A 22,723-nucleotide genomic window follows, 5' to 3' on the forward strand; every position below is an offset into this window, starting at 1 on the left:
CAGTTACTCCTTCCTCAAGTTTCGTCCATATTATAAGTATCTTTGGGTGTATTAAATTAAATAGGATTCCGTTTAACCATTTCATCAAACAGTGTCCTTAAGTTTAGCATAATGTTGTGATAAGATGTAGCTCTTTCTATCCTTAATCCTGTTACGTCTGGGCTAAAGTGTTGATGTAAATCTGCTATCCTTACACCAGGAAGGTAATGATTAGGCTTTTCCAAAAGCTGTTTTATTTACGATCACAAGTAGTTAAATGTCTTTTATGTCAAATTGTTTTGAGTTTTATCCATCAAATGGCATTTAACTGAATAAGCAATCACCCCTGCTTCAATACACATGATTATGTCTCAACTGGTGTCTTGTATCATTGTTCTGTTTATAATAGTTTTGTGTCACAAACCACCTTCCCACAGTTAGCTGACACGTCAGTGAGAGTCATGGCTTCCATGTTCCAGGCATAGTGGAATACCGCACCGCCTTCCTGATTGACCACAGTGGCGGCAGCAGCATCCCCTCTCCCCCTCCCGACGCCGACTTCCAGAGCCAGGGTCTGACTCAGCACCAGACAGTCACACCGGTCCTCGTGGACGGAGACACGGTTAGGTTCTGGGTCAGGGCGTACGACATCAGGCGCGAACTCCTTGAGGAGAGCGTGACAGTCCACGTGGACACATCGCCTCCAGTCATAGAGAACCTGTGGCTCACCAGGGGAGACCGACTCAACATCAGTGTTCATAGAGTAGAGGAATTCAATGAAATGACGTAAGTTTCTCTTTCTACATGTTAAGTAAGTTAACAGTACCTTCAACGCAAAACAATGGCAACGGGTGACCCATTTGTCTCATCCGCCGCAATTTACGGCACTAAGTTGAAGCTTATGATCATGGGTTCAAATCCAACTTCTCATTAATTATATTTCTAGGTTTGTCAGTTCCATGCCCGTGCTCGTAGGATTCACATCACTCAGTGAAGCTGACACGCCGTGAAAATAACTAAAATACTGTTTAAAGACGCGTTAAAACAAACTCAATCACTCGTTCAACAAAGTACCATGTTTTGCATTTAAGATTTGAGTGGCTGGCGTTTGATGACCACAGTGGTCTAGAGACTGTGTCGTGGAGACTCTACGACAACATCACCGGCTCAGACATCTACCACGGAGAAGAACATCTATCAGCTCAAGGAGACACGCAAGTACATACCTTCATTTGTCATTGGTTGCTTTGTTCTGTTAATATAAATGTTTTCTTCGTCTCAGGGCACGAACACCTAAGTATTTATTCAGTTGCTTTAATTACCCCCAGACACTGGCCAACTGCACAGCGAGGTACGGCGACTATGCACGGGGCGCCAACTGCTACTGTACGCCAGGGACAGGGTGTTACCACAGACACTTCCAGATCAAACCACGCATAATCTCGTCTAATCTCAGTCATGGTGGCGTGTTCCACGACATGCACAAGGGCGTTCACGACTCCGACTACTTCATCGAGATTACAGTAATGAACCACGCCAAACTAAACACGTCGCTTGCAATCAAGGTGAGGATAATTCGTTTCTGTCTATATATTTTGTAAAGCATCAGCAAACAATGTGTGCATGCGACTTATTGAACTAGTGTTCGACAGTGTTCAAGTATTTATCCATCCAGATTCTTAATGTAACGATGATACTACTAAACATACATTAACGTGAACACATCACACATTCCATTATGGTGCTGCCCCTCTAGGTGACACATTCTATGATGTTACTGCCCGTCTAGGTAACACATTCTATGATGTTACTGCCCCTCTAGGTGACACATTCTATCCTGTTACTGCCCCTCTAGGTGACACATTCTATGATGTTACTGCCCCTCTAGGTGACAAATTCTATGATATTACTGCCCGTCTAGGTGACACATTCTATGATGTTACTGCCCCTCTAGGTGACACATTCTATCATGTTACTGCCCCTCTAGGTGACACATTCTATGATGTTACTGCCCCTCTAGGTGACACATTCTATGATGTTACTCTCCCTCTAGCAGACACATTCTATGATGTTATTGTCCCTCTAGGTGACACATTCTATGATGTTACTGCGCCTCTAGGTGACACATTCTATGATGTTACTGCCCCTCTAGGTGACACATTCTATGATGTTACTGTCCCTCTAGCAGACACATTCTATGATGTTACTGCCCCTCTAGGTGACACATTCTATGATGTTACTGTCCCTCTAGGTGACACATTCTATCATGTTACTGCCCCTCTAGGTGACACATTCTATGATGTTACTGTCCCTCTAGGTGACACATTCTATGATGTTACTGCCCCTCTAGGTGACACATTCTATGATGTTACTGCCCCTCTATGTGACACATTCTATCATGTTACTGCCCCTCTAGGTGACACATTCTATGATGTTACTGCCCCTCTAGGTGACACATTCTATCCTGTTACTGCCCCTCTAGGTGACACATTCTATGATGTTACTGCCCCTCTAGGTGACACATTCTATGATGTTACTGTCCCTCTAGCAGACACATTCTATGATGTTACTGCCCCTCTAGGTGACACATTCTATGATGTTACTGCGCCTTTAGGTGACACATTCTATGATGTTACTGCCCCTCTAGGTGACACATTCTATCATGTTACTGCCCCTCTAGGTGATACATTCCATGATGTTACTGCCCCTCTAGGTGACAGTAGATGCAAGCGCACTGCACCCTGGAGTTGTCCACGATGGTCAGCCTGGGCATCCGGAAGTGGACTACCAGGACAGCCTACAGCTGCACGCCCACTGGGACAGATTCTTTGACAAGGAGAACGCCATCGCCTTTTATCAGTACACCTTTGGTCCCAGATGTTTACAGGGAGACGTGTTTGATCTAAATGAAACCCAAAACGTCAGTCCTTTATTGTTTGATTGTAACATTGGTAGCTATATAAATAGCGTTATAATATAAAGAAAAAAAAGAAAGTAATTTCGGAATGACTTTCTTCAGTACACATCCTCTTCAGTATAGTACAATTTTAATAATGATAATATACAGTTTTGCATTCACATGTCAGCTATGAGGATACATAGCAGGAATTACTATTGTGTTATTCTTCTTACGCAGATGGAGTCAACAAACTCTACCGAAGTCACATGGACAGCACCTTCTTGTGGAAAGTTTTATGTAACTGTTGTTGCTTATAATGGAGCTCGGCAGAGAAGCGATGCCGTTTGTTCTGATGGAGTGGAGACGTGTAAAGGTACATCAGACTTGATGTCTCTGCGGTCTCTTTTTCTATTGTAAAAACTTCCATTTCATTTTTCAGTAAGTAGCCTCTCACGTCCTCAGTAAACCCAGTAAATCCGGAGTACATTAGACCTGATCCCTTTTCAATCTATTTTCCAATTCCCTATTGTCAAGACTTCTGTTATTATTGTTAGCTTTCACATTTTCTTTCCAAGTTCAAATCCGCAAACACGCAAGTGTGTAAACAGTTTATCCTCCAGACGAACAAGGCTTATTAAGGCTTAAGTAACTTTTGTGTAACTGATAATGGACATTCGTACATTCTCGATTGTTCAATGCATCATGATGAACATTCACCTTTCAATGTCTTAGAATCTGCACCATATACACTTTAACTCAACATAGAAGTCTGCATCCATAAGATGTGTATTAAGTTGAATGTGAATCAATTTACTCATGATTTTAAAACTGTGAAAAGACGTAGTTTGGGAAGGCAAATTATGAAGAGTGTGGAAACTTTGAGCGAATGAAAACTACTTTGAGGAAACATGTCACTAGAAGATCAAAGGTCACATTCACTAGAATAAAGATGCTCATTCAGAGCGTATGTAGATATGTAGATATGTTGTGTTTCGAACCATGAATCGATTTTCAAAAGGAGGCTTTAACAAGCTACAGTTTGCATTTTTTTTTCAGTTTGCATTCGATTTTCTTGACTACATATATGTATTTTAACAGACGTGCTTAACTTTCACTGTAAGCAAATGAAAACGGTTCATATATATCGTCAGTTTCCCTACTGAAGACTTTCCGTTCATTTCAGTGTACTCTTTGAAATACAACAATACAACTATGAATATAAATGTGTTGTAGCCAAGATGGCAGCTTCCCTCACACAGGAACAATGTATCTAAGATCCAGTGGTAGTACAGTTTATGAATATGGGTACACCATCTTGTATTAGTAGTCTTAATCTCACCCTACGTAATCGTCAAAATTAAGGGGTAAGATGCATTTTGCCGAACACATATTTTACTTCCTACCATTCAAAGATACCATCAGATATATACACCAAATCATTCATAAGACAGTGATTTCAATGGTAATTTGGCATGCTACTGGCTACATGAATTCGTTATGCGAAAACTATGTCATAATGCTCCTGAAATACCAAGTCAAGGGATTCTAACGTCAGTGCATTTTCCTTCAGATAATCCATTGGTCGGAAAAACCCTTGTACCGATGGTGTCGGGGACTGTATCTGCCGTGGTTGCAGGTGTTGCCATCATCGTTGGAGTTGTTGTCTGGAAGAGAAAACAAAGGTCATCTGTTCTCCTGAACTGCATTTTATAAACCTTGACCTGTCTACTAATCCTACTTATCATATAATGGATATTGATATCAACTTCATAAACCAATAAGTTACACTGAGTCTTTTCACGATCCGATAGAAATGCACATGATGTCACCTTGGAGGGTCCATTTATATTACTTTATATGTTTCATTGAGAATAAGATCGTTTATAGGTGATCATAATGTTTTAAATTGGTACATATTATAGTAACATGATTACAGGAATGATCTAGTAGACATCACTTGTAAAGAGGACAAAGAGGATAATATTTGTTGTTTTACAAATCGGGCATAGTCTAACAAGAATATCAATTGGCAACCATCTTCCACCGCAAATCCAAGAAGACTAAACCTGAACGTTATAGGTATATTGCGAAATCAGTTTAATAAATGAGACAATTCAGATTCAATTGTAACATGTACCCGTCTAGAAATGAACAATGATTTGACATATTGTTTCAACAAAGTACAGGGATCTTTACACAACTCTTTAATGTCCATTTTAACCATGGCTCCTTTGTCCCTGGCCGTACGTTAACAAATTAAGTTCTAAGTTAAACACAACTTGGCAACGAGGGAACTGTTTTACCTCTTTCATTTCCATTGATGATAGAACAATTTCACGAAAAAGGTGTGTCGCCAGCGGGTTTCGAACCCGTGAAGAACGCACCGAAGGCTCATGAATGTCATCTTCTACCACTGTGACATGGACAAAATGTTTTACTTGCATCAGGACTAATAGTTTTTCTGTTTATGAATGGTGACATACGTTTTATGTTATTATATCCACTGTAAGCATGTGTGATTTAGATAGATAGAAAAGAAATGATACTTATCTTGATCAGGGCTATGTCTGCTCATAATATACGCCCATCAACATGGGCAAGTCATATATAGGTGATTGATAAATGTGCTCCAGTTTTTCCCATATAAATTGTATGCTTGTCCCGGTAAGTGCATTTCACAACCCCAGTCGCCAAAGAGCGAGGTGCGTGTGCGAACGGCTCAGGGAACATTGTTCACGTGCAGTATTCTCACAGTTGAACATTGAGTTCTTTAATGTCTTTATAAATAATATCTAAAACAAAAAGGCAATTGTTTTAACAGTTTAGGTGCTAAGGTTTCGTGAATATTGGCCATGGTTTAAATAGGTTAGAGCACCCCGACCTTTGTTTCTAATTGTTGAAATGGTTAGTTAACTAGCCAGTTAAACGATAAACACTATGTTCTCGAGCGCTAACCTGTACATATTGATGTTTATGTATTACAGACGTCAATTGGAGAACACTGACCGAACTGTGCAATACAGCATCAGGCTACCAAAACGAGTTAAACCTAAACAGATGAAACCTCGGGTCAACCGAAGACAACCTGAAGACAGCTGCAGGACGTATGACACGCTTGATTTCAACACAGGCCCCGGGGAAGAAGCATATTGTTCTGTACAGATTCGTGGGTCGGATGAAACAAGCATATACGAACCCATTGAAAGTCCTATATATGTAAACTGGGGCGGTACGTCGAGGTTCACACCACGTGTGACTTTCAGCAGTAGTACTTCAAATGACACATACGAATAAGCCTGAACACAGAATGTACTGCCTCACAAACATCACTCTCGTGCATATACTTTGTCAAGAAAACAATACAAACCTCTGTAAAACAAGCGTTGCCACCGTGGGGATGCCAGGGATTAAAAAAGTTCCCAAGCAACCTGTGATTGTATTGGGCGCGACTTAATGGATCGAGTGGTCAGGCTTGTTTATTGTGTGTCAATGTAACCCGATGGCGTGCATCTCTGCTCATTATGTCAATCACTGGATTGTCGAGAGTAGATTTGAATATTGTCAGACCACTGTCAAATATACGAGGGGCATACAATAAGTTTTGCAACTTGGGCATTTGTGTTTACACAAAAAATGTCAACTTGTGGCAGGTGTGACACAAGTCATAACATTAGGTTGACACGTGTCATAACAAGTTCCAGACACAACAATAAGTTAGATTTGATGGCTTCATTCACCTAAGGCTGGTCACAATCATGGATTCTCTCAAACATGAACAACGCGCTGTAATTAAGTTCCTTACAAGCTCCGGTTCAAAAGTCGAGAATTACACAGGCCGCTATATGTGAATGTAGATTCCAACAGTTAAATCACCCACCCTACAGCCCAGACTTAGCTCCCCAGTGAATATTTCCTGTTCCGGCAAATGATCTGCACTACGTGGAAGACGCTTCCAGGATGACGAGGACATAAAGGCTGTCACAGAGGCTTGGTTAGAGGGCATATCTACGGATTTCTATAAGAGTGGAATTAAAAGCTTCGAGGACAAATGGAATAAGTGTACTGAGGTGAATAGAGATTACATTGAAAAATAAAAGTGCAAAAGATATTCTGCGACTTGGTCTTATATTCACGTGCCAAAACCTATTGAACGCCCCTCGTATGTACATGTATCTGATGTGTTTGTTTGATTGTTTAATAGTTGTTTAATGACGCACTCAGCAATATTTCAGCTATATGACGGTGGTCTGAAAAATATGTCTGGGCCAGACAATCCAGTGATTGACATCATGAGCAATGATCCACGCAATTGGGCTACGATGACTTACATCAACCAACCCCGTGAGCCTGACAACCCGATCCTCTTAGTCGCCTCTTACAAAAAAACAAAGTCGCTTTTTATGGCAAGCATGGGTTGCTGAAGACCTATTCGGACACAGATCTGTGACTGATTATACTAGTTCAGACTAAGGCCGATTTTAAAGAGCTAGGCCACTGAGAGACCATGCCCCAATTTAACATAATTACCCCAGCCAGACAGTGTACTCCAAGCCGACCAGTTCTTGTTTTATCTTCTTGATGCCGAGCGCCAAGCAGGGTAACAAAAAGTACCATGTTTTTAATGCAGGGGATCAAACCCCGACCTCACGCTCTCCGGGCAGACACTCTAAGACTAGAACACCGAGGTAGTCTGTATAATATATGAAAACCTAACCAAACCCTATGATGGTATTGCGAGGTTTCTGCAGGATCCTGGTCCATGCAGCTGACATTACATGTACATGATTGATTGGTTCCTCATGTTCAATTTCAGAGTAATCCTAATTTGAAAGACAAACAAACTGTCAATGATCACATACCACTCGTATTTGCAGTGTCAGGGGGCGTCGTTCTTGTGGTAGTGCCAACAGTCGATGTTGGAGTTTTCATGTGGAAGAAGCTAAAAGGGAATAAACTATGTAATGCAACATCAACCGATGAATTAATTTTATAAGTGAATGACATGGATAGAAAATGTATATTTGGTAATGCACGTGTGTGTCGTGGGCATCATGCATGTAATAAAATAATGTTTAAGCGAATGTTAGGGTGTATGAAGTATCACTTATCCTCTGTATGTACGTGTATAACAGAACTCCACCAGTTAACCCTGGTGCTCGTTTAGCATTGAAAGATGGCAAACCTGAGAAAAACAAAACTCCTTCCGACAATACAATTCAACCTGAAGCAGGAACCTGGTTATCACAGTACAGTTGTGAATGTCTGTCGTATAATGACTTGGCAGCCAAACGTTGTGTCGATGATGTTAAATGGTTATTAAAGAACTGTGACAAAGATAACTGGCGCACCTATTTGTGGAATGATAAAGAAAACTAAATGAGATGTTATAATTTCCCTAGGATTTTTTATTATATCCCAGGTAGTTTATTAATGCAACTTCGGTTTATATTGTAAGATGTGACTGTTTCTCGCTAGAAATGTATTTTGCATTTAAGCACATTGTTATGACATTAATGGAAATCAAATGACGAATGTATTTTTTATATTCCCGCGGGTCCAATATGCAACCTTCGTATCTTCAGCCCACTCGGCTGCAGACGCGCTGATAATCACGATCTTTTTTAGAATGTCCTTTTCAAGTACCCTAAGCTTCATGGAAAGTTTGTTTGAAACATAAAAAATGTTGATAAATATTGTTTAAAGCTTCTTTTGTCGGTTTCTAAGTTAGATGAAACAATTAGCCACGCGTCCTTTTAGGATTTAAAGCCTCATCCTCGGGATAAAACCTCGGGGATGACGTCCCTTGGTTGTTTCCCCCTAGGATTCAGGTTTTAAATCTAATCTGACGTGTTTATCCTACAAGCAAAGCCACTTTAAATAACTATTTTAATGTATTCTATGCGTGTACACATTTTAATGTCTAATAACCAAATTCATGTCTGGACAGACTATATATTATGTGTATATATTATACATATTTTACATGTATCAGTGCGTGTGACACTTTAATAAACAATAAACTACTGATAGTCTAATAGTAATGATACCAGGTGGTCATGTAAAGATGAGCGTGTGCTTCTCCATCTTTGAAAGCTGTACTGAGGCCTTGAATGTTATGACGTTGATCAGATTATTAGCAAGAGTCACATGCCACTGTTAGTCTTAGTAGATTCTACCTCTTTAGTTGTCATGTGCAAACAAGAAAGGCTGGCGCTGGTTGAACATTGCTCGACATTTTTAACCTGATAAAGTAAAATGGATAAATTTGGATTTTGATAGATGCCAAGATACTGACACTGAATCCTAGGAGTAAGACATATATATATACATATATTTATACGGCAGTAAAATGAAATTTAATGATGAAAAAACAAAGCAGATGGCAATATAACCGATCGCCCAAACGCATCACGGCAACGGCCATGGTGCGTTGACGATCGACGAGCAGACACCTCCACTGTTACAGGCAACACCGAGGACCCATTCTGACACCACGTCGTCGCCGGGACCGTCTTCAGTGGGCAATACAGCACCAGCATTGGCGACACCAGCAGTGGAGAAGAGTCCACTTCTCAGACGAGAGCCGTTACTGTATCTTAACAGCAGATGAGAGAAGAGTCTGGCGATGCCGTTGGTAAACGTTATTCGGATGCTTGTGTTGTTGAGAGAGACCCTTGGGCTGGTCCGAGCATCATTGGTCTTGCACAGAGGGTCGGCCCTATGGTCTTCCAGAACATCGGTCCAGGGAGAGGCAATGGTGTCACAGTAGCTCGGTACAATGATCAAGTCTTGAGACCACACGCAATACCTCATTTGGCACGTCGCCGCAACCACGAGTTTCAGCATGATAATGCCCGTGCTATCACTGTGAGAGCAACAAGAGACTTCCGTCAGCAGAATGGCATTAGAACCATGCGATGACCTGCCCTCAGTCCCGATTTAAATCCCATTGAGCACCTGTGGGACGAAATTCAAAGGCGGCTGAATGACGGACGACAACCGCAGCTTAACTGGGTCAGGCATTCCTCAGACTGTGGGCTCAAGTGCCTTATGGCCTTCATCAACCGCCTCATCCATTCCATCTATCGACGTGACGTTGGACGGCAGTCGTCAATGTACATGGCGGACACACAAGATACTGACATGTGATGCCATTTTCTCAGAGACTCGTGTTGTGTTTCACTTTAAGAACATTTGACACTTTAATTTCAACCTTAATGATCAGTTTTGCCAAGTTTCACCTTTTTAAAATGTCTCAGAGTATGTTTGGACAAATAAGGTTTTCATATATCTATTCATGGTGACGTTTCTTTTGCGGTTCAGTATACATATTCATTATTTAACGTTACTAAAGTGTTGTTTCATACAATCCGGAAGAAAATTCAACTGCTGGAGAAGAACAAGCATGTGCGACGACAGATTGTCACATTGGTAAAACCAACGATCATGGGTGTGGTTCAAATATGCTCGTCAAAACTATTTAGGGAACACTGATATTTTGTAGCACTGTTCATTCGATTCCTTTTAAATTTGGTAAATGGCCTCATGATCGGCGGCTAACGTACTGATAATAAAGACTACCCTTACTCAAGTGACTTCATGACTAGAACAAAGAATTTGAATCATACTGGACTCGTCACCATTCATTTTGACCAGCACTCATTTTCATGGAAATTTTTGTTGTAATCTTCTCCTCACAGCTGCCGTAAAAATGGAGATCGTGAATTTGATCACTTATTGTCATGAATTTGGGTTGATAAAGGCAGGTCGTTATGAAACTGCATGACTGTGTTCAACATGCCACAACGTCGACACCTCACGATTGAAGAACGGGCTATTGGGTGGCTAAATGAGAATGTTTCACAGCGGGAAGCTGCTCGAAGGTTAAATGTTAGTCCATCCGTCATTTCCAGATTACGTCAGCGATTCCAACAAACACAGACAGTACGTGACGCCCTCGTGTGACAACAGGAAGAGAAGACCGGTACGTCGCTGTTGAAACATTGAGGAGGAGAACAGACACAGCAAACCATCTTCGACGGCAACTGAGGGCTGCTACATGAACAAATGTCAGTGACCAAACCATAAGAAACCGTATGAGGGAAAGAAACATCAGGCCCCGACGTCAAGACGTTAGACCGCTTCTTCTTCCGCGTCACAGAGCAGCCAGAGACACATGGGCACGGCAACACCGACAGTGGACAATACAACAGTGGTCAGCACTTTTTTTTTCTGATGAATCTCGGTTCTCACGGCAGCATAATGACGGTCGTGTTCCTATCTTCAGACGGCGTGGAGAACGTTTTGCTGACGTCAACGTTCGTTAGCACAATCGTTTTGGTGGTGGTAGTGTCATGGTGTTGGCTGCCTTCTCATTGAATCGCAGAACCAATATGAACGTCATCAACGGGAATTCGAATGCTGTTCGCTACAAGGATGTGATTCTGAGACCAATGGTGATTCCTTGTCTTCATCGAATGAGCCCACAGGCGGTTTTCAAGGATTACAATGCTGGACCTCATCGTGCACGCATAGTCACTGACTTTCTGGGACAAAACAATGTAACTCGCAGGGAATGGCCAGCATGTTCTCCTGATATGGCACCAATTGAACACGTATGGGGTCTGTTAACGAGACGTGTTAAGGAGAACCACCCTCCACCTCAAGATCTGCGCCAACTTGCTCAGAGGCTGATTTTGGAGTGGTATGCTATCCCACAGAACACACTACAGACATTAGTGACATCCATGAGGCGTCGTTGTGTTGCATGTGTGGCTGCTTGGGGCGGACACACTCGTTACTATATATATATAACTTTTAATTCCTCCATAAAGAAGAGTACAAAAAAAGCAGAAACTAATAGATGAACATTTATCAGAACAACATATTATTTTGCATTAAATATGCAGAATGGTAATGCTGATGTATTGAGAGTCAGTTGAACACCATTTTAAACATTGGCTTGACATATTTAACACACACTCGTGCAGTCATCAGCATCTTTGTCACATAGTCTGTAATCTGTTCTACAAGACAACATGCATTCAGTGAGCTTTGCTGAGTCCATACCATGCAGGTAGCAGCTAAAGTCGACATCACCGATATTGATCAACTCCATCGAGAGCTGATCCCGAATATCACACGTACATTCGCACTCAACAACTGCATGTGTCACTGGATCACGATACACAAGACCACATTTGTGGCACAGTCCTGTATCACACATGTCCTTTGCGGTGGCACACGTCCTTATCACAAACTTAGAGTTCAGTCTCAGAGTTGGGTCGTCTAAGGAGATCTGCCAGGCTGGATGGACATCATATAGTCGATGGATTCGACTAAACATCTGGAGTTCTGGATCAGCAGCAAGTCTTTGCCTCCAGGCAGAGAGGTGGTGAGATTTTAGAGCTTTACTCACTAATCGTTTCCATCTCTGTTTCCCTATGAAGATACCATTCCGCAGGAACGACAGCAGAGGATCCATGAGATTGTATTTGGATAACAATCTGATGACGTCTGGAACAAATCCTGATGATGAGGTTGTCAGTTGGTGAATGTAACACATCAGTCTGATCATGAACAGCTGATGAGGCAGGAACTTCGGGTTCATGTTGATGATGCGCTCCAGGAAATACAACTTTCTTTGATCTATATGGTATTCAATGGGTAGAACACCAAGAAGACTCAAGCAGACATCAGTACAGCTCAGTCGCGGCAGGTCTTGGATAGGTTTTATGACATATCTGAACGACCTCTCCAGCATCAGCAATTCTACCTTTGATAGATTTGACCACAGTTCTGATCCATACAGAGTCTTGCTCAGTGGCTGATTTTGGAGTGGTATGCTATCCCACAGAACACACTACAGACATTAGTGACATCCATGAGGCGTCGTTGTGTTGCGGCTGCTTGGGGCGGACACACTCGTTACTGACTTTTCTCTCATGGACTGGATTTCCAATTGTGACCCAGTGACATTATTAACATCATGTTATGAAATGTAGTGGATTGTTCATGATTCTTTCTTACTGTATACTCGGTCATTATTGAATTTACTACACTTGTCTTCGTCTTCTGTTCCTTTTTTTTTTAAGTGCAAACCAACAGTGTTCCCAATCTTCTTTTGAGTAGTATAGTTAGAGGACTTTCCTCAGTGCGTCATCTAGACAAATTTCAATGTCTGTCAATCACTGATTTAACGGAACTTCTTACTTGCTATATCCTCGTTCATTTAGGCTCCATTGTTTCATGACTCACATCCCTATCCAGCCCACATTAACCTATAAAATCTTTAACTGGAGCAAAGAGCACATTCATTTATTTTCCTAACGTTGTTATTATTAATGTACAATAACACAAAATGTGTGTACTACAGTTACTGTATCCAGTATTGAGTATTGTATAACATCTCATATATATTTTCAGTACGCATGTTGTAATTTCTGAAATTAACGTATGTTCATAAGCAGTACTTCGTATTCACAGACACTTTAAGCTGTCGCGAATAGGTACTTGACAAGGGCCCATTGTAGTTATAATTAACTGTGCTAGCAAATGACTTCCTTGTCGAGTAGGACTACATGTATTTGTTGTGTTCGTCCAGGCGTGTTCCGATGTGTTTGTCGCTTTGATGTCAGTGTTTAATATTTATGCACTTTGGCTTTGTATTTTAACGACGTGTCAATTTACCACAGGGTTACAACGAAATGCGTTAATACATTCCATCTCACCATTTGTCATTAGGGGTTCTTGGGTTATTTTGGGAGATTACTGTGTTTTTAATGTAGAGTTAAAGAACGACAGCACGCCAACTTTTGAAGTATTGAAATATGGATAGTTTTTTCCTCATGGATTCAAGATTTGCTTATTATGGACTATAATCTCGTCTGGTGTGACTTGTTTTCAGCGCTACTTGACATCTGGTGATTAAGCGGACTTATGAAAGCGGTACCAGCCAGACGAATGGGAGTTAGCGAATAAACTGAGCAGCCCATATATTATACACAACACAACAGCCATTAAAAGAGTGTAGCATCGCTACATGTACTTCGTTAGCTAAAAGCAATGGGCTCCCCTTAATGAAATGAAACAAGTCGTGCATTGTTTGTTCTACACTACACGTTGTGTAACGTTACAGTCGGATGTGATGAGTGAGTGAGTGAGTGCGTTAATATTTAACGTCACATCGGCAATATTAATACATTAATAATAGATATATTTAGATTAAATACAAACCTGTCATCTAAGGGCAGTACAATAACTGCAATTTGATTTACAAACTAGTTGAGAATATTTAAAAATTAAAGTATTAGTCAACAACACAATATACATGGGCCATATATCGTGAGTAACAAAAGGGAGATCACCATTCTGGGGACCTTTGGGACTTACAGTACCTTGGCTTCCTGCTTGGACTCCGCATTGATTTATATCATCCATTCAGTCACTTGTGACAGTTAAGGCAAAGATTAAAATGACACATTTACTACGTTTAAAAGTCTGGCATGCATAAAAAGACTTTGAATGATGTGGAACTTACATTCCCTCTTAGGGTGACACTAATTATATGCTCCTTCAACCTCCTCGATGGTACAGCTACTAACAATCTAAGTTCAACTTAGCACCACCAATTCATAAAATAATACAATATACATAAAAACGTATCAATTAATTCAATTTCTGTTAAAAATCCAAGAATTAAACGAGAGTTGATATTGCTAAAATGATCCTTGACTGTTTTTACACCGAAATATTTATACCTTGTGATGGGAAATTCAATACAGTGAAGCAGGACATGCTTGACCGTTCTTCTCTCATCACTAAGGATACAAAACCGAGGATCCTCACCTTTCAACAAATAGTCATGAGTATATCGGTAATGGCCAATACAACAATGTCTTAGAATGGCCTCTTCAAATCTGGACTGACAACCAAGGTAGGCGTAACCGATATTTTGTTTCATTTCATTTCAAAACTCAGGCTTTTGAAGAACTCCGTGTGACGACAGCTTCATCAGCGACGTCAGTGTGGCAAACGACATCATCAGCAGTGACAATAGATTGGACCAACAGATATATTAACACAGTACATCACAACAACAAGTGGTTTCATGGAGTTGCTTCTCTTCCTGACATACGCTCGGACTATGATGACAACGAGGGAAGCAGAGGTGTAGATGAAGTAAGAAATGTTCAAGGTACGTAGGACACTGGGTATTGTTGGTTGATCGATTAAAGTTTTAATATTAGAGAGAAGCATACTGTGGCATAGCTGATAAAGATCACATGTTTTCACTTAATAGAAGTGAATAATTCAATATTTTATTGGTGATACATGAAAGATTTTTGGATTGTTTTACAACAGGTATCACACGCTTCAACACATCTTAAAAAGGTCAACCATAAAGGAGGATCGTCCCTCACACCACAAACAAGCGCACAGAGCACTTATGCACAGTGAATGCTGCGCTATACAAATGCATATATTATTATTATTATTATTATTATTATTATTATTATTATTATTATTATTATTATCGTTATTAGTAGTAGTAGTAGTAAATAATAACACCCTCACTTGTGGATGGGGACACTGTGCAATTCTGGTGGCGAACCTGTGAAACAATGTCAGACATGAAAGAAGAAAATGTGACAGTCCACATCGACACATCACCTCCAGTCATAGAGAACCTGTGGTTCTTCAGAAAGGACAGCCTCAATATCAGTTTTGAGGAACTTAATGATGTAATGTAAGAATGTTTGTAGTAATTTCTCCAATGTGCCATGTGCCATTTGGCACTTCAGTTGTTTTTTTATCTCTTAAACGCTGCAGCGGGGCATCAGTCATTATGTATGTTGAAGGTTTTAACATTGTGTTTAAACAAATAGGTGAGACATATCATGCTACGTCAAGAAAAAAATATATTACTAAACTTTAATTTGAAAATTACCTTGGATTGATATTAAAACAGTCTATTTATCTAGAATATTTATCTTATCCTAGAATGGAATGGGACGATGAACACATTGGAGTGGATGCGAATGGAGAATCGTAGAAAAACGATGAAGAAATTGTGCTGGCTGTCCATGACATCTCTATTGAAGGCCACGGTGTATGTCACTGTTATCTACTGGTGTACAATGACCTCAGAAAAGTTTGTGTTTTTCGGCATTAATGACCAAGTTTATCTTATTTTCAACAATCGAAAATCAATATGAATTAATAAATGTATTGAAATAATAAAACAAAATTATGTTTGAATAACGATGATTTAAGACCAAGGATGACTGCAACACCATGTATGACACAAGGGATGGTAACTGTTATTGTACTCCCTATGGCAAATGTTATCATCCCTATTTCCAAGTGAAACCTTCCCTGGAAGACATAAGGAGAGTCAGATCTGCTGATGGAAAGAAATACTGTTTTGAAGTCACTGCAATAAATCATTCTGAACTCAAAACTGAACAGGAAGTAAAGGTAAATGGTTAACACAGTTCTTAAACGAAGTACACCTGTCATTTAATTGCTTGAATATCACATCCCCCAACAGTTATAGCCCAATGGAATTATCTTTGTTGCAAGTCATGGAGCTGTTCTAATCATTGCACCGCCTACGCTAGAGTTACACTTCACCCACAGAGGAAACGACTCGTTCTTGTCAAAAAGAATTTTACTGGCGTACGCACGAAAGCCTAAAGGTCCTACTTTGGTAGAATCAAAAAAATAAATCTAAATTTCATTTCATTTCAATTATTTGTTTATTTCTTCGAACTTTCGAGTGTTTTCTTGTTATTTAGAAAAAAAATTCTCATTGCTTCGATTAATTTTGCATTTCTTCGAATATTCATTATTTCAATAATTTTCTCGATATTTTGTATATTCGACTATTTGCTCGATATTTCGATATGTTTCTCATTATTGTAATTGTTTTCTCGTTGATTCGAGTTTTTCTCGTTACTATGATTATAGTCTCGTAATTTCGGTTTGTCCTTCACTCTATAACAGTTTTTACCAAGATGAACTCACACAAAGGGAATGTCAGTCAATTTATATTTAGTTCTTCTGTGAAAAAATATGTTACAATTCAAATTCGTTCACAATATGCTATCTGGCTGCAATTGTCCTTTACAGATGTTGGCTTTACTGGCGTTTGTAAACATCTTCTCCCAAGAAAACTTTAGACCAATAATGTTGAAAATTGCTGACTTGTTATCATCAATGATGTTTTCATTCAAGAGGTCCAAATCTAATTTATGGACATGCTCAGGTCACTTTTTGCAAACAGATTAATTAAATTCGGTGTGCATGTAGGCGTAGTATACTGATAGGTTGGGTTTGTTCATTTTTGTGATATTTTGAATTCATGTGGTTTGCCCTTTGACCTTGCTCCTAACTTCTTTCAAAATGCATTCATGGCTGTGTAAACATATCTTCCTACGGGCATGATAGGCTAATAAAACAGAACTTTAATGATACATTTAAAGCAAAATGGACGCAAGTTCGTAAACAGTTTATCATCAAGATGAACAAGTCTTAGAAAGGCTTAAATAACTTTTGTGTAACTGTTAATGGACATTCGTACATATATGATTGTTCAATGCATCATGATGTACATTCACCTTTCATTGTCTTAGAATCTACACCATATTCACTTTAACTCAACATAGATGTCTTCATCCATAAGATGTGTATTAAGTTGAATGTGTATCAAATGACTAATTTACTCATGATTTTAAAAATATGAAAAGACGTAGTTTGGGAAGGCAAATTATGAAGAGTGAGTGAGTGAGTATGGTTTTACGCCGCGTTTAGCACTATTCCAGCAATATCATGGCGGGGGACACCAGAAATGGGCTTCACACATTGTGCCCATGTCGGGTATCGAACCCGGGTCTTCGGCGTGACGAGCGAACGCTTTAACCACTAGGCTACCCGACCGCCCCCAAATTATGAAGAGAGTGGAAACTTTGAGCGAATGAAAAATACTTTCGGGGAAACATGTCACAAGAAGATCAAAGGTCACATTCACTAGAATAAAGATGCTCATTCAGAGCGTATGTAGATATGTAGATATGTTGTGTTTGGAACTATGAATCGAATTTCAAAAGGAGGCTTTAACAAGCTACAGTTTGCATGTAAGGCCAATTGGGAAATGGTTTAAACCAGATGAGAACCTTGGAAAGTATTTGTCATAATAGTACTTAATTGTTCATAGAAAAGAAAGTCGACTTTCTTGACTAAATATATGTATTTTAACAGACGTGCTTAAATGTTAAAAAGGTTCATACATATCGTCAGTGTCCCTACTGAAGACTTTCCGTTCAGTTCAGTGTACTCTTTGAAATACAACAATACAACTATGAATATATATGTGTTGTAGCCAAGGTGGCAGCTTCCCTCACACAGGAACAATGTATTTAAGATCCAGTGGTAGTACAGTTTATGAATATGGGTACACCATCTTGTATTAGTAGTGTTAATCTCACCCTACATAATGGTCAAAATTAAGGGGTAAGATGCATTTTGCCGAACACATATTTTACTTTCTACCATTCAAAGATACCATCAGAAATGTACACCAAATCATTTATCAGACTCATTTCATAGGTACTGGCTAAATGAATCCATATGAGAATACTATGTCATAATGCTCCTGAAATACCAAGTCAAGGGATTCTAACGTCAGTGCATTTTCCTTCAGTTAATCCATTGGTCGGAAAAAACCTTGTACCGATGATGTCACATTGGAGGGCTCACTTATATTACGCTATATGTTTCATTAAGAATTAGTTTGTTTATAGGTGATATTAATGTTTTCAAGTGGTACATATTATGGTACCATGGTTACAGGAATGATCTGGAACACATCACTTGTAAAGAGGAAAAAGTCAAAGAGATATATCATCTAATATTTGTTGTTTTACAAATCGGGCATAGTCTAAAAAGAGTTGTCTACGACGTCAACGACAGTCTGCAGCTCCACGCCCACTGGGACGGCTTCTTTGACCGGGAGAGTGGGGTCAAGTTCTACCAGTATACGTTTTCGGAAAAAGTGTCTACCAAAGGAGAATTTCGGTTTGGATACGAGCATATGAAATGTACGTCTTTGTCTCCCCCACATCAACGTTAATCAAATTCCCTTGCATGGCGCATATTTACTCATTAACAGTCACATACATGCGTCTCAAACCATCACAATTACAGGTTACGGAAACCTGCTCGACACATGCAGCATGGTCGGCACCTTCCCCAGGGACGTATCACGTGACAGTGGTGGCCTACAACCGGGCCCTGGAGGCATCTGACCCTGTGTGTTCTGACGGAGTGACCCTTGATGACACACCACCAGCAGTGGGACAGATTGCTGTAGCCACGTCTAGCATTGGGTCCGGTCACCACCTCATCAGGAACGGTCTGGTTCACAGACAATCGCCGCAGGAGAAGCAGAATTACTGAACCAGATACCCATTGCAGGTGTGTTTAAGTAATAACAATAAAGTATTTGTTGCCTGTACATTATGAAATTTTAAAGAACTCTAAAGATAATGTTTGGCTTTTTTTGTAAGGGTTCCTTTCCGCCTAAGTGCACAAGCATTAAGGAAAAGGGCCAAGACATATGGATATCAACCAGGTATTATATTATCGGTCCCAACATGTTTTTTGTTAGATCTCACGTTGCACAATCCAGTGCCATCTTTACATGCAGTATAATGCTTTAACTGTGTGAACAATGTGTTGTCCTTGTCATGTCGCAGGCATGATTAATGTTGTTTATCAAAGTTCGCCTTACTGATATTCAAACCTATATTGTACACACAAATAAAGCTTGGTGAGGGATTGACGTATTGCTGTGTCTGCTGTGTGTATGATAATGGGTGGTTGCAGTGATCACGCCACCAACCGTAATGGATTTATCTATACTGAAACGCAAAAGAGACGTCACCATTGACAGACATATGAGAAACGTTATTTTACCACATTTGTCCAAACAGTGTAAACATACTTTGAGACTTATTAAAAAGATTAAACTTGGCAAAACTGATCATCAAGGTTGAAATTAAAGTGTCAAATGTTCTTTAGGTGAAACACAACACGAGTCTCTGAGAAAATGGCATCACAAGTCAGTATCTCGTGTGTCCGCCATGTGCATTGATGACTGCCATGCAACGTCGATACATGGAATGGATGAGGCGTTGATGAAGGCCATAGGTACTTGAGCTCACACCCTGAGGAACGCCTGACGCAGTTCTGCTGCAGTTGTCGGCCTTGGTCGGATGTCATTCAGCTGTCTCTGAATCTCGTCCCACAGTTGATCAATGAGATTTAAATCGGGACTGAGGGCAGGTCATCGCATGGTTCTAATGCCATTCTGCTGACGGAAGTCTCTTGTTGCTCTCGCAGTGTTAGCACAGGCATTATCATGCTGACACTCGTGGTTGCGGCGACGTGCCAAATGAGTTATTGCGTTTGGTCTCAAGACTTGATCATTGTACCGAGCTACTGTGACACCATTGCCTCTCCCTGGACCGATGTTCTGGAAGACCACAGGGTCGACCCTGCTGTGCAAGACAACTTCCACCCAACACCATGATGCTCGGACCACCCCACGAGTCTCTTTCAACAGCACATGCATCTGAATAACGCTTCCCACGGCGTCGCAAGACTCTCTCTCTGCCATCTGATGTTTAGATACAGTAACGGCTGCCGTCTGAGAAGAGGACTCTTCTCCCCTGTTGGTGGCGCCAATGCTGGTGCTGTGCTGCCCACTGAAGACGGTCCCGGCGACGACGTGGTGTCAGAATGGGTCCTGTGTGTGGCCTTTGACAATGGAGGTGTCTGCTCGACGCACGGTGTCCCCATGGTCTGTCGAGCAGTTTGCGCAGCAGTAACAAAGCAATCTTGAAGACGCTGTCGCCCACTCTGACGATCCTGACGTCGGGTGGTGACCCTTGGTCTTCCACTACGTGGTCGGTCATCTGTAGTGTTGGTCTGGTACCGTTGCTTGAGACTGTATCCCACTCCATGTTCATGGTATACTCTAACGAATCTTTCAGATCCAAAGGAACAGCAATCAACGCTGCAGAGTTAGAGAAGTACCCCATTCACGTGATGAGAAATTGAACGATGTTGACATGAAACGCAAAATTTTGCATACAGACGGAAGTGTTGTCAAGTTTCCATCAGATTACATTTCTGCACCAAGTACAAGAAATAAAAATACATTCTACCTAAGTATTCTACATAGGAAATGATTATGTCCATACCTGGTGTTAAATGCTGAAGTGTTGTAACGAGTCTCATGGGACAAAGGTTTTCAGTTTTTCGCCACTTCTACGCCCTGTTCCTTCCCTTGATAGTGGTGGGAATTTTCACCCTTAATAAATCGACAAGTTTTTAAAAATGCAGTTTAAACGTCATCATTACTCGGTAGATTGAGACTCACGTATAACAATATCAGGATTCAGCGTGTGGCTTCAGTCAATTAAATATTCCTCTTGCCAGTTGTTTGTAAACTGGACCGGAACTGACGCGAGAGCGGTATCCATGACTACGAGGTGGGTCTGATGTCAGATCCTTCTGGTGAAGCAGCTCCAGACATCCTGCCGTACACGTCCACTCATCATCATCCCCAGTATCAAGGCTACCACCCTCGTCTCAGTGAGGGGCAACAGTTCTACATCGCCATCAAGGCCATCAACAAAGCTGGGCTTACAACCATTCAGGTAAATTGACACAAATGATGTTACAGTATGTTTTGTCGTGCATGAGTAAATTATATCGGTATCGAGTCAAACCAGGGACAGACAGCATGACATACTGTCCATGCAATCGTGGTTCTGTGACAATCAATCAGCCAGGTCACAGTTCCTGACTCCCGATCCTTATATTGGCTACTTTGGCAAACAACCTTTTCCGAACCGGAAATCCCACAGGATCCCTCTGGGTTGTCCAAATATATTTATATTCTGGGACTTTAACATATCTGTCCCTTTATCTGTTTGAGCATATTTGAGGATACATAACCTATTGAACTACATGACCCGTATTCCGGAATCTCCATGAACAACGCCCCTCATCTCGCCGCCATGTTTACTCCTTTCCCCTTCAGGTCCTGGGACGTCTCCTCGTGTACACCTGCCTTTAACGGGGGATTCACTGCTGCCCTGATGCCCATCTGAGTCTTCTCTTAATGATTTCATACTTTAAAGTTACACTGTTCATGTTATGCTATTTGGCTGAATGCGTTGCCACGTAATCTGATATTTGGAGTTCACACGCCTGTGAACGGAAAGAATAATTCACACGATGTTAACAATATTCTGGTACGTCACAGTGTCCGGTCGCAACCTTGAAACTTCTCATATCAAAATTGCCCCCAAATGCAGTTGTTTTGCATTCCTTAATCAAGTGCCCTGGTAAATAACACTGTTTGGTACTCGAGTAAGCCCATGTTGGAACGTCAACTTGGTTTGATCATTTGCACAATTTCCAAGGAAGCAGGTCTCAGTCGGGCCTATACTCCTCACTGCATTCCTGCAACTGGCATTCAAGCACTAGCCGATGCAAATGTTGAATTGCGTCACATCTTGTACTTGTCAGGGCACAGAAATGAAGCTGGCATCAGATCATACAGTAGATCCATCTCAGGTGTCAAGAAACACCAGGTGAGCAAGGTATTACAGGCGATCACACACGACAAATCCCAAACTCCAAGCAAATCACACCCTGTGGTTGAAACACAAAACACACAAGTTTCAGAGCACTCTGTTGAATCTCCACCAGTTCAATCCACATCGTCTGAATTCGTTTGTGATTATCCAAACACAAGCAACACCTTCACAC

The 22,723-nt window shown here is 40.8% G+C and overlaps 1 protein-coding gene across 1 annotated transcript in view; it reads left to right on the plus strand.

Annotated features, from left to right (window-relative positions):
- Positions 1-22,723, plus strand: part of LOC124115824 — a 276,313-nt gene that overhangs the window by 41,334 nt on the left and 212,256 nt on the right. The window contains exons 13-15 of the mRNA XM_048397065.1: positions 459-765; positions 1,071-1,197; positions 1,308-1,544. Coding sequence (XP_048253022.1) covers positions 459-765; positions 1,071-1,197; positions 1,308-1,544 — 671 coding nt within the window. The remainder of the gene's footprint in view (positions 1-458; positions 766-1,070; positions 1,198-1,307; positions 1,545-22,723) is intronic.

Source organism: Haliotis rufescens, unplaced genomic scaffold, assembly GCF_023055435.1.
Source record: "Haliotis rufescens isolate VD_foot unplaced genomic scaffold, xgHalRufe1.0.p SCAF_16, whole genome shotgun sequence".
NCBI lineage: Eukaryota > Metazoa > Mollusca > Gastropoda > Lepetellida > Haliotidae > Haliotis > Haliotis rufescens.